Genomic DNA, 23,255 nt, shown 5'->3' on the forward strand with positions numbered 1-23,255 from the left:
TAGACAAATTGACTTGTAAAACCAATATAACCAAACTCATTTTTATTTAATAGATGTGTTCCTGAAATGTTGTATGTGAATGGAATTTTGTTTTCATATCATTCTAAACTATAGGAGCTCATTATTTAAAGAAATCTTGGTGTTACTATGTCAATAAGTCAAATAATCTTTCTTTCAAATGAATAATCATGTCCTAATATTATGATGAATAAATCAGTATTTTCTTTTATTGGTTTTGTTTAATATATGGTTATATCTATATGTTTCTGATTTAAAATTAAGTAGGTAACTGTCCCACACCAAAAGGCTATATCACCTAGGAACAAGGCATTTGTACCTTTCCCAAAAGATCCTTACCAGTGTGTGTCTTCATGTGCTCATCAAAGTACTGTTTCATGTTGAAGTCCTTGCCACACCACTGACACATGAACTGTTTGTGTCCAATGTGAATGCTCATGTGGGAGCGAAGTTGGTACTTGTATTGAAACCTTTCATCACAGTTCTGTATTAGACATAGTAGAGAGAATCTTGAATCATACTAGAAGATGGGTGTAGTAGCTCTTCTTGAGCAGTGGTATATAACAAAAACTTGTTCATCTTAATACATCTTAACATTTTTTCTGAGGCTGAGCTATGTTCATTTCAAAATGGGAACCCTCTGGTATTGATGATTTTGCTCTATCTATATAGCCAAGTGAATTAATAATGAACAAGGGAGGAAAAATCCCCCAAAAATGTCATTTTGGTATACTGAACCAAGTTCTATTGCTGAAGGCAGCAACATAACTCACCATAAAGTGATTTTTTAAATGGCAATGGCATCATCTCCTAAATATAGATCTGATCCAAGAAACTTAATAATAGGGCACATTAGTACTGTGTTAAAAATAAAACTTTAAGTTCAAGAGACAATACAAATCCCATAGACATACCATTCTATTCAAATAGTGATTAAACATATTGCCCATGGTAGGTTTCTGAAGATTTTGTAAAATCATAGTGTTGAACTAAGCCACATATTTCCTTCTCAAGAAAAAGTACCAAATATCCCTAAGCCACTCCTATCTGCCTATCTTTAACATTCTGGTAATTTCCTCACCTCACATCTGAAGGGCTTTTCTCCAGAATGTTGCAGGGAGTGCACCTTGAGTGACATACTGCGTTTGAATGACTTTCCACAGGTTTCACATGTAAATGGCATATCTTTTGTATGTGCTGCAACATAGAATGCATTTATACTTAGAATACCAAGTTTACCCAAAACATCACATTGGAAAAAAACATATGTCCTTAATATTAGGAAACTTCATCCCCATTTCTTGAATTAATTTTTTAGACATTAATGACAATGTCCTGAGTAGTAGAACTAATGATATTCTAAAAAGGAGACAGGGAAGTAGGAGAGGGGAGTACTATACCATAAAAAGAAATGTTGCCTGGTAAATTAAATATTCAAGATCACACCACAGAAAAATGAGAAGAGAAACAGATCATGTACCTTCACAGCTTTAGCTATGGGGAGAATTTTTGTCACAATGGAGAGAAGTAATCAGATAAAAAGATAAAATAAGATAATTTCAATTACATGGAATTGAAAAGCTTTTTCCAGTAACAAAAATCAGTGCCACTAGGATTAGAAGCAAAGCTACTGACTGGGAAATAAATATTCAAGTCAAACATCTCTGGAATGGAATTTATACCCAAGGTATATAGGGATCTAACACAAATGTATAACACTAAGAGCTATTCCTCAATTGATAAGTAGTGAAGGGATTCAAACAAACAGTTCTTAAAAGAAGAAGAATAATAACCATGTAAAAGATTGCTCTCAATCACTAATAATAAGAGAAATGCAAATCAAAACAACTTTGAGGTTTCACCTCACAATCAGCAAATTGGAAAAGACAACAAAAGATCAGAATAGTAAATGTTAGAAGGGCTAAGGAAGGTAAGGCACATTAATACACTATTGGTTGAGCTATGAGTTGGTCTAACCGTTCTGGAAAGCAATTTGGAATTATGCTAAGAAAGTCACTAAAACACTCACATCTTTGACTCAAAGCTCTCAGTGTACTGAGACCAAAAGTAGAAAGAAAAGCCCCATTTTCCACTAAAAATATTTATAGACTGGGAAGACACAGGAATTGATAGAAAATGAAGTAGAACAAGGAAAACAATATATACAATCACTACAACAACATGAGTAGAAAGAACAACAAAAAGAAACTGAACCTGTAGTTAATGACCAAGCTTGGTTCCAAAGAAGAGATGAGAAAATGCATCTTTTCTCTATTTATTGAGGAAGTAGGCAACTATGGATGTGAGCAGTGCATGTATTATCAGACTCAGTTGATGTTTGCTGAGCTGCATTTTTCCTTTTCTCACTTTTGTTCATATATTTCAAAATTAAGGTGATATAAAAACAAAGGAAATCAAGAAATATTTTTCTTTAAAAAAGAACTATTGTTTGATGCTTACAGAACTCAAGATTTTTTTTCATTTAATGTCAGTAAGTCAAGGATGACTGAGATAAGGTAATTTTTCCAATTTTGATCCATGGTGGGCAGAAAGAAAAGTCTTGTAAACAAGGAAAACTGCAAGTATAAGAGGATAAAGAAGGCAGAAGTAGTGGCAGGAAGAACTCACCAACCATGTGCTTCCGCACATGAGCCATGGTATAGAACTTCTTCTCACAAATCTCACAGGAAAATTTCTTTTCTGCATATCCATGGACAATCTTGATATGTTCATGAAGGGACCAGAGCTTCTTGAATGATTTGTTACAGGAAACGCACTATGTGAGTGGGATAAACAGAAAGAAACTTAATTTACAGCTCACAAGAAGATGCATTTTGCCTGCTGGCAGAAGGAACATACGAGTTTTTAATTCATGGCAGAAGCCACAAATCCAGAAAAACCCAATTCCTAATGGAGCTCAGATCCTACCTAAATCTCTCCTGAACACTAAATACTCTATACTTGCTATTTACTAAACCTACATCATTCAGACACACTTTGGGAGATTTAAAACTAAACTAAGGCAAGAAGAAATGAGGAGTTGCCCTTCCACTGAGATATCTATTATCTGGCTACTACTTTATTAGCAGAATAAACAGTTAGCTCTTGCTGAAGGAACTCCAAATCCTTAGTATGCAAACTATTCATTTTTCAGAGCAAATAGACTTTTCTGATCTCTCAACATGCTTTCGGGTCACTTACTCTGAAAGCCCAATTGGTATATACTAAAGAGATGCAAACAAATCTTAATTATAGTCTAAAGAAAGCATAATTAAGATAATGAACATACTGTGAAGAAAAAACAAAAGATCCACATAACGTATATTGAATAACAATACCACTAATTCTACTCCATCAAAATGGATAATTTAAAGCTAACTATACAGTCTTTTTTTTTTTAATCAAACTAATTAGAACTAGTAAATGGTTCTCTTTGACACAGCTTGGTACAAATTCAACAATGTAAACTACAACACTCCTTTCCCCAATATAAATTTCAGATCACTCTCTGCACTAACTTGTCTCTTGTCATTTGAGTTACCACCGAATTCAGTGGTGATCTTTTTTATCTACAGAAATATTGAATAAGAACTGTATCTGAACAAATGCTTCTGGTAAAAGAGATCAGGTCCACAAAGTTCTTTGGAATCATTAAGATCCAGAGTATATACACATAGTAATCATGCTAGCACTTGAACTAAAGAATCCAAGAATATCAGCTCTCATCAAAACCAAGTCTAGGCAAAGTTGATAAGAAATGTTTAAAGATATCAATATATTGCTTTAAGAAAAGTTTCAACTTACTGTGAAATTAGAATAAACTTTAATTTAATCCAAATTATCCAACAGACTTCTATGGAGAAACACTATATCATTCCACATAGAAGTAATTATGATTTTTTACCATCTCTCATATAACCAGAAACACTAAGTTTCTATAGGTGAGAACAAAGCACAATGTTTTCTTTTATGGATTCTGTGCACTCAGACAGCAAGATCTACAAACATTCATGTGCACAATTAACATTTGGCAAGGTGACAACTTATTTTCTAAAACAGATTTCCTTGGTATCTACTTATAAACTGCATTTTCCTGAAACTTAACATAAAGTCAGAAGAATGAAGGATGTTCATAAAGATCACTGACAATTTTCAATACTCATCAGAAACCAATGGGTACAGATTTCAATTTTACCCCTAGGGTGCAGCATTGTACTATGTATTCCCTTTGGACAGGATCATTCAGATCAAATCATAAAGCCAGATGCTATCTCTTAAAAGTAAAGCAGATTTTTTTCCTTTTTCTTTTTTAACCTTTTTAAAAATAAGAGATGGATCAGTGAATGGGGGATATTTTCAGAAATGAAAGTGATGTAAAATCAAAATATCACAAAATTTTTAAATCACATAAAAATAAGGTCAAGAAAAGTCAAGAAGTGGGATTGAAAACATAAATTTATATCTATTAGTAACTGACATCAAAGTCTCCCAGGAAAACAAATTCACTCTTTCAAAAGGTTTAAAATATTTTCATTTTGCATATCTCAAAAAGGAGGAATCTTTAAAATAGGTTTAGCTTTCAGGGAATATTCTTTAGTTTGTACTCATTTATAAACAAAATCCAATGTTATTAAAACACTTCTCAATCCTATTATAATAATATATTTCATTCACTAATTTGTTTCATACATGATTTCATTATCTTAATGATTGATTAATGACACTGCTGAAACTATGTATTCCCTCTGCTGTACTCAAATCTGGCATTCTTAAAAAGAGAAAGAACCCTTCTCCTCTTTCTTTACTCTACCTCACATTGATAACCTCTAACCTTTAAGGATTAGACCCTAAACTATATGTTAAATAGATGGAACCTGAGAGAAAAGATGACCAAGTACCAAAAAGAGCATTCCTTGCAAAATAGCCTGGCGCTCATTCTTCCAAATTTTGGAGTCATTTTATATTTAAAGTTTTTACTCTAAAATGTGAGACTCCAAGTGCTGACAGATGAAAGTAAATAGTTACTAAAAACTCACTCCAGCCTCTACTATCTATTCTCTTGAGTACATATCAGGGAAGTGTAGAGAGCCAATCATTACTCTAGGATTCCCTTCTTGTTGACCAAACCTACCTGGATGTTTTTTTCACAGTCTGTTTGCTGATGAAGGGACAGCTCACTTTCCAGGACAAACTTCTTGCCACATTTGTCACAGATCTGCATGCGCCTATGAGTGACATTCATGTGCTTCTCCAGGTACCAGCGGGTATTAAATACCCTGGGGCACTTCTCACAAGTTAAAGTCTCTTTCTCTTCACACTTAGCTTTCTGCACTGGTGCCTTTGGCTCCTTTGCAGCCTTCTTCTTACGTTTGGGAGGCTCTACACTTTTCCTACGGCCTCTTGTTGTTCTGGGTGTAGGGGAAGTGGTAGTTGCTGCAACTGATGCAGCTCTCCTTGTTCTCCTTTGTGCAACACTGACTTTCTCCACTCTCTTCTCCTTTTTCTTTTGCCGTTCATTCTCTTCATAGTCATTACTATCATCAGTGGCCTCTTCCTCACTCTCTTCTTCTTCTTCCTCACTGCTGGTTTTAAGAACTGGAGTCTCTTTGGACTGAGAGGAAACACCCTTCTCCCCTTTAGATACATTTAATGTTTGGTTGTTAAGATTTACCTCTACTATAATCTGTTCCCTTTTATAAGTTACTTCTTCCTCTTCTTCTTCAAGGTCATCAGAGTTCTCTTGGTCTTCTTTAACAGCACGTACTTCGGCCACTGATCTGGTTTCCCTGAAAAAAGGTTGTTCTTCTGTTTCATGGAGATGTGGTTTGCTCATTTTGGTGTCCACTAACACAGAATAAGGGCTTCCTGATTCCCTTTTGTACACTTTGGTGGACAGGTCAAGTTCTTGGTTGGCACCATGATAAAATGTGGATGGCACTTGACCACGATGGCTGTCTTCTTGTGCCATCCCTGCTACATGCACGGCACAGTTTTCAACCAGCTCTTGGCAAGAATTGGCTGTGTGGCTCATTGGCAAAAGGCCCAATTCATTAAGCAATTTAGAAGGTGTTAAAGCAGCTTTAAAATAAGGTGGGCAATAAGACACAAAACCCGTTCCATTCAGATAGAATGATAAAATGAAAAAGAGATAGATCCTTCTCTTAGAGCCTACATGCAATTCTTCCAGTGTTTCAGCACCAAAACAAAATCAAAGAAGTTTGGTAGTATGGCAAGAGTAGAGCACTAGAAGTTTTTCTTTTGAAGACCACTGTAAATGACTCGGAGCATCTTATCTACAAAAAAGAGCAAAGAGAAGGGGAAATGTCAAATGCCACTACTTCTTGCTTATAACACACATTGAATTTCTCCAATAAACACTTTAAAGATTAGGTCCTGTGTAAACCATGTAACACAGGCACCATTTAAAGGGCCCAAGAAAAGTAACTTGCTGGAAAAAAAAAGTAACTTTATTACAATATAGTCAACAGATTTTTTTTTTTTTGCTATTTGTACACTGTTGGAAAATACCCCCAAACTTGAGTTGATCATCTACTTATATAATATTCATCTTATATACAATATTTGAGGGGTCCAAAACAGGTTTTCTTTTTAGTAATTTCCATTATTTATTACACTTAGTACTTACTTTGGAAGGTCAGTAATTATTATGCTAAGGATTTAGGGGTCCGGTGATAGTTTCCCAAACAAAAACTAAGCTACATGGTTAATCAACTCTCTAATATGTTGCCACAAATGAGATGGTTTTAATATAAGTGAAGGCAGTATTATATTTGTGGCCTTTAAAACTAGAAACAGACACTTGTCAAGACCTATTTTGATAACCTCTCCATAAAACTGCATGCAACACATGTACACATATAAAATCACAAGTGTACTCAGTATGGGCTATTATGTGTTTCCTCAGTTGGTAGTTCTCAATCTTTTGTGACATGCATTATTTTTTTATTGTGATGCTAGTAGATTGTATTTATATAGTGCTTTAAACCTGACAAAATATCTCCCCCTCCACTGTTCAATCTCACTAAAACCTTGAGAGATAGGTATATTATTATTAATCCTCAAGCCTACCTTCTCACTCTGGAACTTCCCTCAACACCTGAGATATCCTTATCCTGGAACAGCCCTCTACCATGCCAGGTCCTCTTCTTCTATTGCTAGTTCTATCTGAGGATCTCCATTTTGGGGACAGACCCAGCCTGGCTATGCTTTATTCCTCTCCTAGATGTGCTTCATTCTTTCTACAAGCCAACATAAAGCCCTCATTTAGGTAACTCCTCTCCTCATCCCCCTCCTCATCCTCATACCACTCAGCCCCCCCTTTATGTATTGTTTTCCATTAAATGTAAGCTCCTTAAGGGTAGAGACTATCTCTACTTTTATTTGTATTCCATGGGATACAAATGCCTGATACATAGTAACCATTCTCTATTTTGTAATTAAGGGAACTGAAGCTATGTGATTGAAGTAGTTTGCCTAGCAATATAAAGCTATTAAGTGTCAGAGGCAGGCTTTGAACTGGGTTCTCTTAACTCTATGTTCAATACTATATTCATTAAACCATATTGCCTCAGCTACTGACTTGACTCACTTTCTGAAATATTGGAATTTTAGGAGGCACTTTCATTGTTTATCAAGATAAATACTTTGAAACCAGGGTTGACGCAGGAAACCTAAAAAGAATAGTCGATTATAAAAGGAATGTAAGACTTTAATATAATTATAGAACACACAAAAGATACTATCCTTGTCCTTAATTTACAACCTAGGTATACATATTAATAGACTCAGTTATTGATATAATTTCAAAGTTTCAAGATGTATTCTTTCTGGTTGGTGATTAGGATTTACTTAATAAATGGTACATCACTCTCATCACTAACTGATTTTTCAGACTGTTGAAGACAAATAGAGACTTAAATTTCAGGGAACATTTAGTAATCAGGTAGATATGATACCTAGAAAAACCAACCCCAAGAATGAAAAATGTCCTTGGTGACAGCAACAACAACTTCACTGGCATTTAACCAACTATCTTTATCATTTTGTTTCATTTAAAAGCAGGGTTTCAAAATACAGTGTACAGCTAACAATATAAATTAAATTCATGCTGAAAACTATGTACCTTTTGAATTACACAAAAGCAATTCCATTACTGGTATTTTAAATTACTTAAAATATTAGTCTTATCAGACACACACACGTTTTTTCACTCTAAATTAGGTAAGTCAATATTATTTTAATTAGTTAAAAGTCCTTTCTTATGGGCAGAAGTACCCCACATTGCTTACTAAAACTATTTTTTGGCTGTATGGGCCAGATTGAGGTTTCCTCAGTAATTACTAATTACTAATGCTGACTATAAAACAGATAACACTTCCTGAATAATACATGCAGATATAATAGGTAACTGAGTTCTTTGAAGGAAAGAAACTATGCAGTCAATAAATAAAACCCAGAATCAGAATACTGTGAAAGAGAATTCTTTACTCTATTGTCTATCCTGAGTTAACACTAACTTAAGTACCCCTACTTAGTACCTCACTAGACTGAAGACAGGATTAACTACCTCTTGTCTACTTTTGAATTGAATCAACAAAAGATTAAACATCCTACTTAGTACTAGGTGAGAAGCTATCAAGGTACTTAAAGAATTCACACCCTTAGAAATTCAATGAATCTGGGAATCTTTTTTATGAGAACTTAACCTTCAGAAGGTGAGAAATTAATCCTACAGACACTGTCCCCTGAGCAGTGTTAGACAATTTGGAAACTGTGATTGGCCCCTGTGAAGAGGAGAAGGGACAAGAAGTCACTGTAAAAAGCAAGCCCCGAACTCCTTCAGGGCAGATTGTCTTTGAGAAGATAGTCTGAAAAGATTGTCTTCTGGTGATAGTCTTAGATAGACTTCAGATACTACGGCTTGGATCATGGGCTCAGAGCTCAGCTTCTACTTGGACTCTGACTCTGGGATTACTTTGTTGGGTAAGTAAAAGGCTGACCCCTTTCCTAACTTCTGGAGAGACTAGCTTCCATCTTGGAGGAGGCTGCATGGTTACTTGCTACCAGCCTTCCTGGTTGAGAGCTAATTAATCTCTGCCTGGATTAAGTAGACCCCACATTTCTCTTCTTTATTGTTTCCTCTCTATTTGTAAATATTTGTAAATAAATTTCTGACTCAAGATATAATACTGACAACCATATAATTTCATATAATCATCATCCAAACATTAATTTTAACCTTTACAATATGTTGCACTGATGTTAGACATAGCCACAGATTTCTTTCATTTTTAATTTACACTTTGAGACAAAAATTCAAGTTAATTGTAGCCTTCAAAACTAACATGAACCAATCGATTAAAAGTATTTTGGGGACTGTACAAAATTAGAAAATAATACCGATTCATCAAAACACTTACAGTCTACTTGAACAGAAAAGACAACTATATAAGAAACAACTAGAAGTTATTTATATGTTATAGAAACTAACATACTAACTAATGCCTTTGGGTTGCTCCCAGAGTGTGATATACAAGCATGCACAAGAATATATGCATACAACTACAGATGCAAATATAGATATAATACTCATACATATAGACATATGTAGGCATATGCATAGATACATACATATATACACAATTGTTCAATTTTTAAATGAATAAAAATGATTAAATAGTATTTAAGGGTCTTTGATAAAGCTGTTACTTTTTTCAAAATTAAAAAAATTTTCATATGTCAAGAATTTTTCTTTCCTTACTTACTCCCTCCCTACCTCACTGAAAAAAGAAAAATAAAACTCTTACAACAAATATGCATGACTAAGCAAAATAAATTCCCTCGATGGTCTAACTAAAAATATATGTGTCATTTTACAACTTGAACCCATCACACTCCTCTTTCAGGAAGTGAGCAGATTGCTTCATTTGTGAAATCATGATTGGTTAGTAAATCTTTCAAAGTTGTTTAACTTTAAAATGTTGTCATTGTATAAATTGTTATTTTGGTTCTATTCACTTCACTCTGCATCATTCATAAAAAAATCTCTGAAGCTTTTCCCCGTTTGTCAGTTCTTATGGCACCATAATATTTTGCAATATTCATACCATAATTTTTTAAAATCCCTTAATTGATATACATACTCTGGGACACAAAGCTAGAAAATGTCTGAGACCAGATTTGAACCCAGGGCCTGTCATCTCTAAACCTGGCTCTCAATTCCCTGGCTCTCAATTCACTGCTGACCCCTACACCATAATTTGTTAAGTTATTCTCCAACTGATGAGCACCACCTTAGTTTCCACTTCTTTGCCAGTATAAAAAGAGTTGCTATAAATATTTTTGTGCATTTGGGTCCTTTTTCCCGTTTCTTTGATCTCTTTGGGACACAACTGTGGTATTGCTATGAACATATAACTATGATTTTATTTATTTATTTATTTTTATTAAAACCCTTACCTTCTGTCTTGGAGTCAATACTGTGTTTTGGCTCCAAGGCAGAAGAGTGGTAAGGGCTAGGCAATGGGGGTCAAGTGACTTGCCCAGGGTCACACAGCTGGGATGTGTCTGAGGCCAGATTTGAACCCAGGACCTCCCATCTCTAGGCCTGGCTCTTAATTCAACTGAGCTTCCCAGCTGCCCCCTATAACTATGATTTTAAAGGAGAGATGGTGAAGAATTCTATCACCTCCTAGAGGGTGACAGGTTTCAAACACAGAATGAGACAAATATTTTTGGACATTGCCAAGTTTTGCTTTAACTATGCACAACTATTTAAAAGGTCCTCTTTATCTTTTGGGGGGGGGGTTGGTGAGAGGCAGAGAAAATAAAGCATATTACATGAAAAAAAAATTTTAAAGCAACTAATTATACCTATGTATTCCCAAAACTGAAATTGCATCATTACTATGAGAAGCCAAGTTTGTTGAATATTGTAGCTTTATAAAGCACCAAAGTGGTTATAAGAAATTAGGCAGAAAACATACTAACTATAACCATGCTGAAATTATATATGTTGAAATATGTCCTGTAGAGACTAACCACTAGACAGCCTATGTGTTTCACTAATATCCTCATGATATCATGAGAAATCAAGGAAGGCTCCTGACTGATCTCTGTATGGAAAGCTTAATGGGAAAGGGAACAAGAGTAGAAAGGCAAGACAGATCTGCTGTGATACGCTTCATTGGGGGGAACATCTATATAATGAGGTCACGGATCCACTTAAGCATTCCTAGAAATATTATTTATATAGTATATATTTTTATAAGTTAGGTGGCACAGTGAAAAGAGCACCAGACCTGGAGTCAGGAAAACTCGTCTTCATGAGGTCAAATCTGGCCTCAGATATTTACTAGCTATGTGATGCTGGGCAAACCACTAAATTCTCTTTGCCTCAGTTTCCTCATCTGTCAGAAGAGCTAAAGAAGGAAATAGCAAACCACTCCTATATTTTTGCCAAGAAAACTCCAAAAGGGGGTCAAAAAGAGTTGGACACAACTAAAAATGACTATACAATACATAAAAGTTGTGAGATAACTACTGTACCTAAGTGAAACCATAGTGAGGAAAAAGGTTTTTCTTGAGATAAGTTTAATATTTGTTTTTCTAAAGCATCATTGTATTGTATTGTATTGTATTGTATTGTATTGTATTGTATTGTATTGTATTGTATTGTATTGTATTGTTTTTCTTTTTCTTTTTTTAGGATTTTAAAGCTTTGGAGAAATATTATGATGTTATAGAAAACTTTTGGAGTCAGGAGAGACTAGGTTCCCAACTATAACACTCAACTAGCTGTATCAGTCAATTAATAAATATTTATTAAGCACCTACTGAGTGCCAGGAACAGTTCTAAGCATTAGATTCGAATACAATTAATGAAACAATCATACTCACAAGGAGCTTATATTCTGATTGGAATGAGGCTAAAGAAAGCATCAAGAATAAAGCCAAGGTTATGAACCTGTAGTGCTTCTAATGAAAACAAGGAAAAGTGGTAAAGGATATGTATGAAGGGGGGAAATAATGAGTTATGTTTTGAACATGCTGAGTTTTTTTGTTTTTTTAAACCCTTACCTTCCGTCTTAGAGTCAATACTGTGTATTGGCTCCAAGGCAGAAGAGTGGTAAGGGCTAGGCAATGGGGGTCAAGTGACTTGCCCAGGGTCACACAGCTGGGAAGTGGCTGAGGCCAGATTTGAACCTAGGACCTCCCATCTCTAGGCCTGGCTCTCAATCCACTGAGCTACCCAGCTGCCCCCTGAACATGCTGAGTTTTGAGGTAGCTCTAAGACCTCTCAAATGTCCAAAAGTAAACTGAGGGTGACGGCTGGATAGATAGAACTATGGGTCACTTACATAGAGTTGATAATTAAATGGAAGTTGATGAAGTTACCTAAAAAGAGAAGCAAAGTAGGGAACCTAAGACAAAGCCTTGGGGGAATAACCAAAGTTGAAAGCAAACCAGATGAATGGATGATAAATCAGCAAAGAATTATAGGACATACTAGAGGCAATTCAGAAGAGAGTAAAGGTCAAAAAAAGTCAGAGGACAGAGTATCTACGAAGGGAGAGTGGTCACAAATATCAAATACAGCAGATAGATAAGAAATAGGACTGAGAAAAGATGATCAGATTTGGCAATAAAAGATCACCAGTAACTTTGAAAAGAGTAGTTGAATTGTGGGATAAGATTGGAAGTTGGAATACAAAGAATTGCGAGGTAAGGGGAAGTATAAGCCAGGAGCGTAGACAGTTTTTCCTAGGAGTTTGGCTGAGAATGGGAGGAAAAACTTAGGGTAACAGCTTGAGGAGATGTTTGGGTCTATTAAAGTTTCTTAGGGATGGGGAGAATTGGGAATGTTTGAAATTGGCATAGAAAGGAGAGATTGAAAATTAGAGGGGAAGATAATGGGGGGCAATCTGGAGAGGGCAGGGATACATGTAGAGAAGTTGGCTACCACCTCACCAGAATGGAGGAAAGAGAGGATGATGTTAACGGGGTTTGTAAATGAAGAGAAAAGAGACAGTGAAGGTAATAGGAATTTTAAAAATACTTTAAAAATCAGAAGAGGAAAAGAAAAGGAAATTAAGTGAAGACAGAGCTCATGGCAAATGGCCTCAATATTCTCAATAAAGAAACAAGGTTTGTCAGCGGAGATGGGAGAGAGTCCTGAGAGGCACAAGAGATGATCTGGAATAATTTCTGTATGAAGTGAAATGGACCTTCAGTTAGGGAGGCCTTGCTGAAGTGTGGGACCAGTTGAGAGTACTTAAAAATTATGAATGTATTGAGTGAATCCAGCTATTCTTCCAGTTCCATTCAGCTGCACTTGAACAGGAGTAGGAGAGGCATATAGTGGAAATCATTCAGGGATAGTGTTTGGCAAGAGATCTCCAGAGACAGTATAGGGGGCAAGAGATTAAAAAAATAGAGGACAATGAGCAAGAATAGAATTAAACTAACTCTAGTGTCAGGACAGGAGAGGGAGAGAAGTGAAGTTAGAGGACAAAAAAATGTAATGAAAGTAACAAAGATTGGAGGAGCTGGAAGCCCAAGTGAGAATAAAGAGTAAGTTTAGGAGGAGTGAGGCACAGAGATGGAATGATAGAAAGCTACAGTTAAATAGAAGAACACTGGAACCCGAATCAAGTAATTTAACTTCTCCAAGCTTCAGTTACCTAAGATGTAAAATGGAAATAATCCCTGCCCTTTAGTGTTGTAGGAAAAGTTATAAAGAAACACAAATTGTAAGGCTGCTCAGGCATTTATTAATCCAATAAACATTTATTAAGAATTTCAATTAAACATTCTTAACTGTCTATTATATGTAAAGACATTGTATTAAGAATGGGATATAGAAATGTAATGAAAACTAACCCCAGATCTCAAAAAACTTATGTTCTATTTTGGTTTTTTGTTTTTATTTTTTTTATTTAATTTTTTATTTTTTTTAAACCCTTACCTTCTGTCTTGGAGTCAATACTGTGTATTGGCTCCAAGGCAGAAGAGTGGTATGGACTAGGCAATGGGGGTGATTTGACTTGCCCAGGGTCACACAGCTAGGAAGTGGCTGAGGCCACATTTGAACCCAGGACGTCCCATCTCTAGGCCTGGCTTTCAATCCACTGAGCTACCCAGCTGCCCCCCAAATGTTAGTTGTTATGTGACCTACTTCTGACTGAAGAAACTTGTAATCATTGCAAAAACAACTACATTAAGGTGTCAGAAATTCTAAGTGCTACAATAATCTTACTACTTTAAACCTGTACAATGCATTATCATTTAAACATTATTTTTCTTATATACCAACCCTAGGAAGTAGAAAAAGACCAGGAAGCAAGTACTCTTAGATATATGAAAGAATAGTATCTAAAAACTCATAAATATATAGGTTTATCTCTCTCAAAGGAATAAAAATAAATCTAAATTCCAAAGTTCGAATAGACTTTAGAGGTCATTTAATTTATCCAATACTTGAAAGAAGTCTCTGCTACAACACTATAAACTGATTAACCAGGATCCACTTTAAGACAGCAAATGAAAGAAGATCCTAGCAGCCCATTCCACTTTTGCACAACTCTTAACTGAGAAGAATATTTACTTCACGTCAAGCAGAAATTGGCCTGTGTAACTTTCAAACTCTCCTGAGTTCTACAATTTACTCTGCTAACCAAGGTATAATGTAGTTCCTCCACAAGTAACATGTGTCTTTAAGTATTTGAAGGGCCATCCGGTCCCTTCTAAACCTTCTCTTCTCCAAACTAAACATTCAAAGTTCCTTCAAGCAATCCTGGCAGGAGTTTTGTCTTTAGTTACCTCATCATCTTGGTTACCCTATTCAAGCTGCGCTGGTTTGTTAACATCCTTCCCAAAATGAAATGGCCAGAAATAATCCTGTAGGCATAGTCTAAACAAGGCAGATTAGAAAAGAACCAATCATTTTCCTCCTTTGGAAACTACATTTCTAAATTCAGCCCAAAAGATCAAGTTGGCTCACCACTGATTCAAATTGAGCTTGGAGTTCAACAAAACCCTTAGACATTTTTCATATAACTGTTGTGTAGCACACCTTCCTATCTAACACTAACAGTCAATTTGGAAAAGCATTTATGAAATGTTTAGTATGTGCCAGGCACCTTGTCAAACACTGGGGATACAAAAGAAAAGGGGAAAAAAAGATTCCTTTGGGTCCTCAAGGTAGTTGATTGCTGGAACTTATTCTATATATCAGACTTAATCCCCCCCCCCCCCAATTAAGTTTCATTGTATTAGTTTAGTTCCATTGTTCTAGCCTATCAAGATTCTTTTGGATACCAACTTTGTCATTTAACATTTTAGCTATCCTAAGATATGTCTCACTTTCACTTACTCCACATGTCCCACCAGCTGCAAAATCTTAGTATTCGATCACAGAATTAAAGACCTGGAGTTGGAAGAGATCTTAGAGAACATCTAGTCAAGTTTATAGTTAGGGAATCTGGGGCTGAGAGAGACCAAATGAATATCCTCCTAAAGCCACACAGGCAATAAATAGCAGAGCCTAGATTCTAACTCAGTTCCTCTGGCTCCAAAGTTGGGGTTCATTCCACCATACCACAATGCCTCACCACATCTTGATTCTATTTCTATATCACCTCACATCTCACATAGCCACCACCCTAATTCAGGTCCTTATCACCCCTCACTTAGAAAACTGTACCATCCTTCTCACCTCAAACTTTTCACTTTAAAAAAAAAATGAGCAAAACAATTTATTAATCAATCCAGAATGGCTTGTCCTAATGTTTCCTGTTCAGCAATTCTGTTCAGGTCTTTCTGTCCCTGAGGTGTCAGCTTTTGATCAGTATCCTAGTCTTTTTCTGTCATATTAAGTCCCCCATATTACCCCCATACAATACTCTTAGAGACTGTGATGATGTGATTGGGCTCGCCCCCAACATAAATCTTGATAGAGAATCCTACACATGTATCTCCTCAGAGGTACAGTGGTGGGCTGTATAAGCAGCTTGTGTGTAGAACCAGTTTTTATGGTGGATTGTCAGTTCTTTATGTTTAGCCAATTTTACCATGCCTTTCAGTTTCCCTGATTAAAAAAAAAAAAAACCTTACCTTCTGTCTTAGAATCAATACTCAGTATTGGTTCCAAGGCAGAAGAGTAGTAAGGGCTAGGTAATGGGGGTGAAGTGACTTGCCTAGGGTCACAAAACTGGGAAGTGTCTGAGGCCATATTTGAACCCAGGACCTCCCATCTCTAGGTCTGGCTCTCAATCTGCCACTCTTCTCTGATTTTCTAGGAAAGCTGCCAAGACCCTGACAAACTACTATTGGTTCACATATTGTGACTCTAGATAACATGTGAACTCCACACAATCAATCAAGGGAAAGCAATTTTTACTGACCTCCTAAGTCTTTCTCCACAACAATAGTTTTTAATTTTTTTCTTTTTTCCTCAAGCTCCCAACCAAAAAACCACACACACTTACAACAGATAATGTAGCTCTGCTATTCAGAGAAAATGGAATCTGACAAGGAGTTTCTTCAATCTCTTTCCTCCACTCTTCGAAACTTCTCATCATCACCCCCATTTCTCCTTCCTTTGAGTTATTAGAGAAGACTTGCCTATAATACTTTCTAGAAATAATCCTCCTATACAATCATGCCTTTAATCCTTTTCTTTCCTGTTTTCCTGCAGAAACTGGCTCCAGGATTCAACTCTTCAATTTTGTTATGTTCCCTCTTCTCCAATGCCTTCTTACTGCCTTGCCTACAAATTTTCCCCAGTCTCCTCAATCTTAAAAAAAACCAAACAGGCCTTCTCTTTATCACTTAAAAAAATTATGAACTTAACAAAATTTTAAATATAAAGAGGACTATACATGAGAAAGTTTTTTAAAGAGTAAATTACATTTAACAATAGTATTAAAACGATTCTGTTTGTATCCCCTTCTGAACTTCCTTGTTTTCTCTTCTGTGTATTTTTTTTAAACCTTTACCTTCTGTCTTAGAATCAATTTTGGTACTGGTTCTAAGGCAAGGCAATAGGGGTTACATGACTTTCCCAGGATCATACAGTTAGGTAGTGTCTTATACCAGATATGAACTCAGAACCTCCTGTCTCTAGGTCTGGCCCTCAACCCACTAAGCCATCTAGCTGCTCCCCTTCTGTATATTTTTAATGTTTCTTTGATGCCTTTTCTTTTATTTTCATCACTATTGACATTCACTCACTCCCCTCCTATAGCTCAACTAAAGCAAATTCATAAATAAGCTGTGTCCAGGGGTGTGCTGGTAAATTTTTTTTTTAAATATATTTTATTTGATCATTTCCAAGCATTATTCGTTAAAGATCATTTTCTTTTCCTCCCCCCCACCCCCCATAGCCGACAAGTAAGTCCACTGGGCATTAGATGTTTTCTTGATTTGAACCCATTGCTTTGTTGATAGTATTTGCACTAGAGTGTTCATTTAGAGTCTGTCCTCTGTCATGTCCCCTCAACCTCTGTATTCAGGCAGTTGCTTTTCCTCGGTGTTTCCACTCCCATAGTTTATCCTTTGCTTATGAATGGTGTTTTTTTCTCCTGGATCCCTGCAAGTTGTTCAGGGACATTACAGTGCTGGTAAATTTTTAACAATCAGATCTCCAAAAAAAAAGGGGGGGGAAATGTATGCACAACATTTTTAGGTGAAATATACTTTATTAACAATTTATCCATTTCTTTAAGTCTAAACCAGAGGTATCAAACACATAGCCCCAACCAGTTTAAAATATAAATGGGAAATACTTAAATATGTTTCTGGCAAGGATCTTTACGTACAAATCTGCAGCACCATTTCTATTCGAGTTTGACACTACTAGATTAGACAATCAACAAAATAATAAACCAATCCCTTATATGTAGCATGCATTTGCCAATTTCTGAGATGTTAATGGCCACTCTCAAAATTTGACAATCAGTACCAGTTGGCTCCACTATACCACTGGATGTCTGAAAATATATGACATCTTCCACCTCTCTCACTCTCTGCTAGGCAAGTAGGAAGTATATTCATCATCAGTCTTCTGGAGTTATTTATGACTGAACACTGCACTGGATCATAGTTGAAGTTGTTTTCCTTTACATTACTGCAGTCACTGTATGGGCGGCTAGATGATATACTAAATAGAGCGCTGGGAACTGGCCCCAAACACAAGTTGTATGACCCAGGGCAAGTCACTTCACTCTGTTTACCTGTTTCCTCAATCTGTAAAATGAGCCAGGCAAGGAGCTGACAAACCACTTCAGGATCTTTGACAAAAAAATTCCAAATGGAGTCATCAAGAGTTAAAAATGACTCAACAACAAGATTATATAAACTGTTTTACTGGTCCTGCTCATTTCACTCTCCATTAGTTTATAAAAGTCTTCCTAAGTTTCTCTGAACCCTTTTGGTAATTTCTTATGGCATGATTCTTTTCTATAAATGAAAAGTACTGCTATAAATATCATCATATGTAAGGGTCTTTTCCTTCTCTCTGACTTCTTTGTGATACATGCAAAACAAAAAATTGGCAAAGAATCTCCTGCCATTTTTGTGGGAAGGATGGAAAGGAGTGGGATAGATACCTGTCTAGCTTGAAGGTTTGCACAGTGAAGCTGCTTGAGGGTAGGGCCTCTAGTCTTGGTTACATAGTAGGCATTTAAATGTTTGTGGGATTAGAAAAAACAATGAGGTCTTAGATCTGTTTAAATGGCTAGATTCAAAGATCAGTCTCTAGTGGAGTGCTTCAGAGACACTGCTAACCAGGCACTGAACTCATTAAGAATTAGTTGTACTTTCTTATATCCCCTACACCCACCAGTAGTAGTGGGAGAAATAGAATACCCCTTGCTCAAACTCCTTGCTACTTTCTGGCTCTTCCTCTACTAGCATCACTTAGCAATCTCACCTTTACTCCTATTTAAAATAAGCTCTAATATCTAAACTTCATTACATAATCTCAACTGAGCCTCACAATTCTTTTATACCTCCCAAATGACTTGCTTTTCTAATTATCATATCATATCAAATCTTTTTTATCCCAAGTGTCCCACAGAACCACTTCCTCCCAACCTCTCAGCTGGGGACCTCACCTCATATTTCACTGGAAAAAAGTGAGATTATCTGATAAGAATTTCCTCTTCTTCCCTTCTCCTCATCTTATAGGTCTTGGAAGTCTTTCCATCATCTCTTTCACTTTCTCAACCTTTCTCTTAGCCAAGTTAAACTCTCTACCTGCATTCTTAATTCCATGCTGCCTTCTTCCAGCAGATTGCTATCCTCTATCTATTATCCTCACACTCTAACATCCACTTATCACCTGATCTATTGGCTCCTTCCCTACTATCTACAAAAATTCCATATATCCCTCTCATCTTTAAAAAAATCACTTGATCCTATCATCCCTGCTAGCTATAATCCTAGAATTCTCCCTTTTCCTGCTAAATTCTTTGAGAAAGTAAGCCAACTACATGTTCCCTTCCCTTCCTCTCTTAAATCTGCATCATCATTCAACAGAAACTGCTCTCTCCACAGTTGCCAATTGTTTCTCAATTGCCAAATCTAATGGGCTTTTCTTAATTTATCTTTCTTAAATTCTAAACAACCTTTGATACTGATCATTTTCTAAACACTTTGTCCTCTCTAGGTTTTTGGGACACCACTCTCCTGTTCTCCTACTTCACTAACTGGTCATGACTGTCTCCTTTAATGAATCTTCATCAAGGTCATACTCATTAACCTTGGAACCCCAAAACCCTGTTTCAGGTTTTCCTATATTTTCCTCTCTATACTATCTTGCTTTCATTAGCTTCCATAGGATTAATGATCATATCTCTATGCAGATAACTGCCAAGTCTATTTAAACCTAATCTTTCCCTCAAATGCCAGTCTCACACAGCCAGCTACCTTTTGGATATCTTGAATGAGATCTCTTGTGGACATCTAAAAATCAACATCCATCAAATTACCTCCAAATTACATTATAGATCTAGAAAAAAATAGTAACAAAATTCATCTGGAAGAACAAACGGTTAAGAATATCAGGGGAATCAATAAAAACTATGTGAGGGAAGGTGGCTAACTATTATAAGGCAATAATCACCCAAACAATCTGTTACTGGCTAGAGTGGTGGATCAGTGGAATAAATGACCATTTTAATCTAGTGTTTGATAAAACCAAAGATCTGAGCTTCTGGGACAAGAAGTCACTATTTAATAAAAATTGCTAAGAAAACTGGAAAGCACTTTGGCAGAAAACAGGTGTAAACAACATCTCACATCATATACCATTATGAAGTTAAAATGGATACTTAATTTAGAAAGTGATATCATAAGCAAATTAGAGGAGTATTAAATAGTTTACCTGTCAGAACTAAGGATAAGGGAGAACTCATGACCATGAGATAGAGAATTATAAGATATTAAATAGATAATTTTGATTATATTAAATTAAAAAAGATTTTACACAAACAAAAGTCAATGCAGCCAAGATGTGAAGGAAAGCAGAAAACTGGGGGGAAATTTTACAGCAAATTTCCTTGATAAAATGCTCTTTTCTCAAATACATATAGAGAATTCATAAGAATTCAAGGCAGTCTCCAATTGATAAATGAATGGCCACAGGGTTTGAACAGGAGGGAGCAATCAAAGCTGTCTATAATCATATAAAAAGGCTCTAAATCACTACTGATTAGAGACATACAAATTAAAACTACTCTGACCTTTAAAACTGGCTAATCTATTGGAGAATAAGGGGATGCCCTTCAATTGGAGAATGGCTGAACAAATTGTGGTATATGTTGGTGATGGAATACTATTGTGCTCAAAGGAATAATGAACTGGAGGAATTCCATGTGAACTGGAACAACCTCCAGGAAGTGATGCAGAGTGAAAGGAGCAGAACCAGGAAAACATTGTACACAGAGACTGACACACTGTGGTACAATCGAATGTAATGGACTTCTCCATTAGTGGCAATGCAATGTCCCTGAACAATCTGCAGGGGTCTAGGAGAAAAAACACTATCCACAAGCAGAGTACAAACTGTGGGAGTAAAAACACCAAGGAAAAGCAACTGCTTGACTACAGGGGTTGAGGGATATGACTGAGAAGAGACTCTAAATGAACACTCTAATGCAAATACCAACAACATGGAAATGGGATCAAATCAAGAACACTTGTGATACCCAGTGGAATCACGTGTTGGCTATGGGATAGGTGGGGTGGGGGAAATGATCTTTGTCTCCAATGAATAATAGAATAATGCTTAGAAATGACCAAATAAAATAATGTTATAAAAAAAAAGACTGGTTAATCTTACAGAAAAGGAAAATGACAAATGTTGGAGGGGATGTGGAAAAAATTGGGACACTAATGCATTCTGAAAAAGCAATATGGAACTAAGCTCAAAAGGCATACCCTTTAACCCAGCAATACTATTACAAGGTCTCTACCCCAAAGGGATCCAAGGGGTAAATATCACCTTGTACAAATTATATATCATCTTTTTTTTTGTTCTGGCAAAGAACTGAAAACTGAGAGGATGTCCATCAATTAGGGAATGTCTGAACAAGTTGTGTTATACAATTGTGATGGAACACTATTATGGGGAGGAGGGAGAGCTAGGTAGCTCAGTGGATTGAAAGCTAGGATTAGAGACAAGAGGTCCTGGGTTCAGATCTGACCTTAAGCACTTTCTTTTTCTTTTCTGTGTGATCCTGAGCAAGTCACTTAACCCTCATGGCCTAGTCCTTACTACTCTTTAACCTCGGAACCAAAACACAGTTGTGATTCTAAACAGAAGGTAACGGTCTAAAAAATATATTATTATGTTTTGAGGTGATAAACAGGATGCTTTCAGCAAAACCAAGACTTACGAGACTTATAAGTGAAGTGAACAAGAACCACTGTACACAGTAACAGCAATATTGTATGATGATCAACTATGAATGGTCTAGCTATTCTCAGGAATACAATAATTCAAGATAATTCCAAAGCACTTATGAAGAAAAAATAATATCTACCTCCAGAGAAAGAACTGATGGAGTTGGAATTCAGATTGAAGCATGCTTTATTTTCTTTAATTTTTCTTTCTGGGGGGGTATTGCAACATGGCTAATATGAAAATATGTTTTTGCATGTCTACACATGTATAGTCCTCAGCGAAGTGGAGAAGAGGGAGGTAGGGAATTTGGAACTCAAAATTAACAAAAGTTAATAACTGTTTTTACATGTAATTTGAAAAAAATCACATAAAAAAGAAAGCAGCAAAATCATCATATTCAAAACTGAACTCATGAGCTTTCTCCAAAAACCTTCTGTTCTAAACTTCCCTATTACTATCAAGGGCACCACTACACTTCCAAATAATTATTGGATTAACTTCAATACTCTTAACAATATATCAATGATGATGCGATATTATCCGAGAAGGAACATTTCAAGGACATCACACTTCTGTAGTTCAAAAAGGATTATGATATGGAATGATTTTATTTATTTTATCAGAAGTTTTCTTCTTCATTGGATTTTTCTGAGGATTTTATCACTCAAGCCTAGCTCCTACTCATGAAGTAGGAGATTGTTGACCTCCCACATGCATTCACCCACTTAATCCACTTGAAGTGGACTCAATACACTGGCTTACCCTTGCTTCCTCTCTCACTTTCACACCACACACTCACTTTGGGGTCAAATCTTTCCTTTCTTATTTTTCCAACATCTCTAGTATATAGCCATTTTCTTATATAGCCACTATTCTGGTACAGGTTCTCATTACCTATTTCAAAAGCCTTCTGGTTGATCTCTTTGCTTCAAGGTTCTACCTACCCTAATCCATCCTACATTCAGCTGCCAAAGGGATTTTCCCAAAGTGCAAATCTAATCATGATATTCCCAGTCTTTGTTATTTCAGAATCAAATGTAAAATCTTGTTTGGCATTTAAAGTCCTTTACAACCTTGCCCCTTATCTTTCCAGTCTTCTTATACTTTACTCTGGTTCCACAAACACAACATTCCATCTCCTGAATTCCAGCTTTTTCATTGACTGTCCTCCATGCCTGGAATGCTCTCCCCCTCCAATTTCTCTGTAGTTCTGACTAGTCTCTGAGTAGTTCAGTTTGATAAGAATATAAATTATTTTGAAAGGCATAGTATGAAATAAGACTGAAAAGGTAAGGTGGTACTAGATTAT

General features: G+C 36.1%; 1 protein-coding gene across 5 annotated transcripts in view; it reads right to left on the bottom strand.

The window, feature by feature from the left end:
* ZNF652 (zinc finger protein 652) overlaps positions 1–23,255 on the bottom strand; it is a 110,108-nt gene that overhangs the window by 17,489 nt on the left and 69,364 nt on the right. For all 5 annotated transcript variants that reach the window (XR_462133.3, XR_462134.3, XM_056816882.1 and 2 more), the window contains 4 exons: positions 5,150–6,311; positions 2,647–2,794; positions 1,100–1,215; positions 358–502 (listed from right to left, as the gene is read on the bottom strand). Coding sequence is in view for 3 of the 5 variants with exons in the window: in XM_056816882.1 (XP_056672860.1) it covers positions 358–502; positions 1,100–1,215; positions 2,647–2,794; positions 5,150–6,049 (1,309 nt within the window). In the remaining 2 variants the exon portion in view is untranslated. The remainder of the gene's footprint in view (positions 1–357; positions 503–1,099; positions 1,216–2,646; positions 2,795–5,149; positions 6,312–23,255) is intronic.

This window comes from Monodelphis domestica, chromosome 2 (assembly GCF_027887165.1).
Source record: "Monodelphis domestica isolate mMonDom1 chromosome 2, mMonDom1.pri, whole genome shotgun sequence".
Classification (NCBI taxonomy): Eukaryota; Metazoa; Chordata; class Mammalia; order Didelphimorphia; family Didelphidae; genus Monodelphis; species Monodelphis domestica.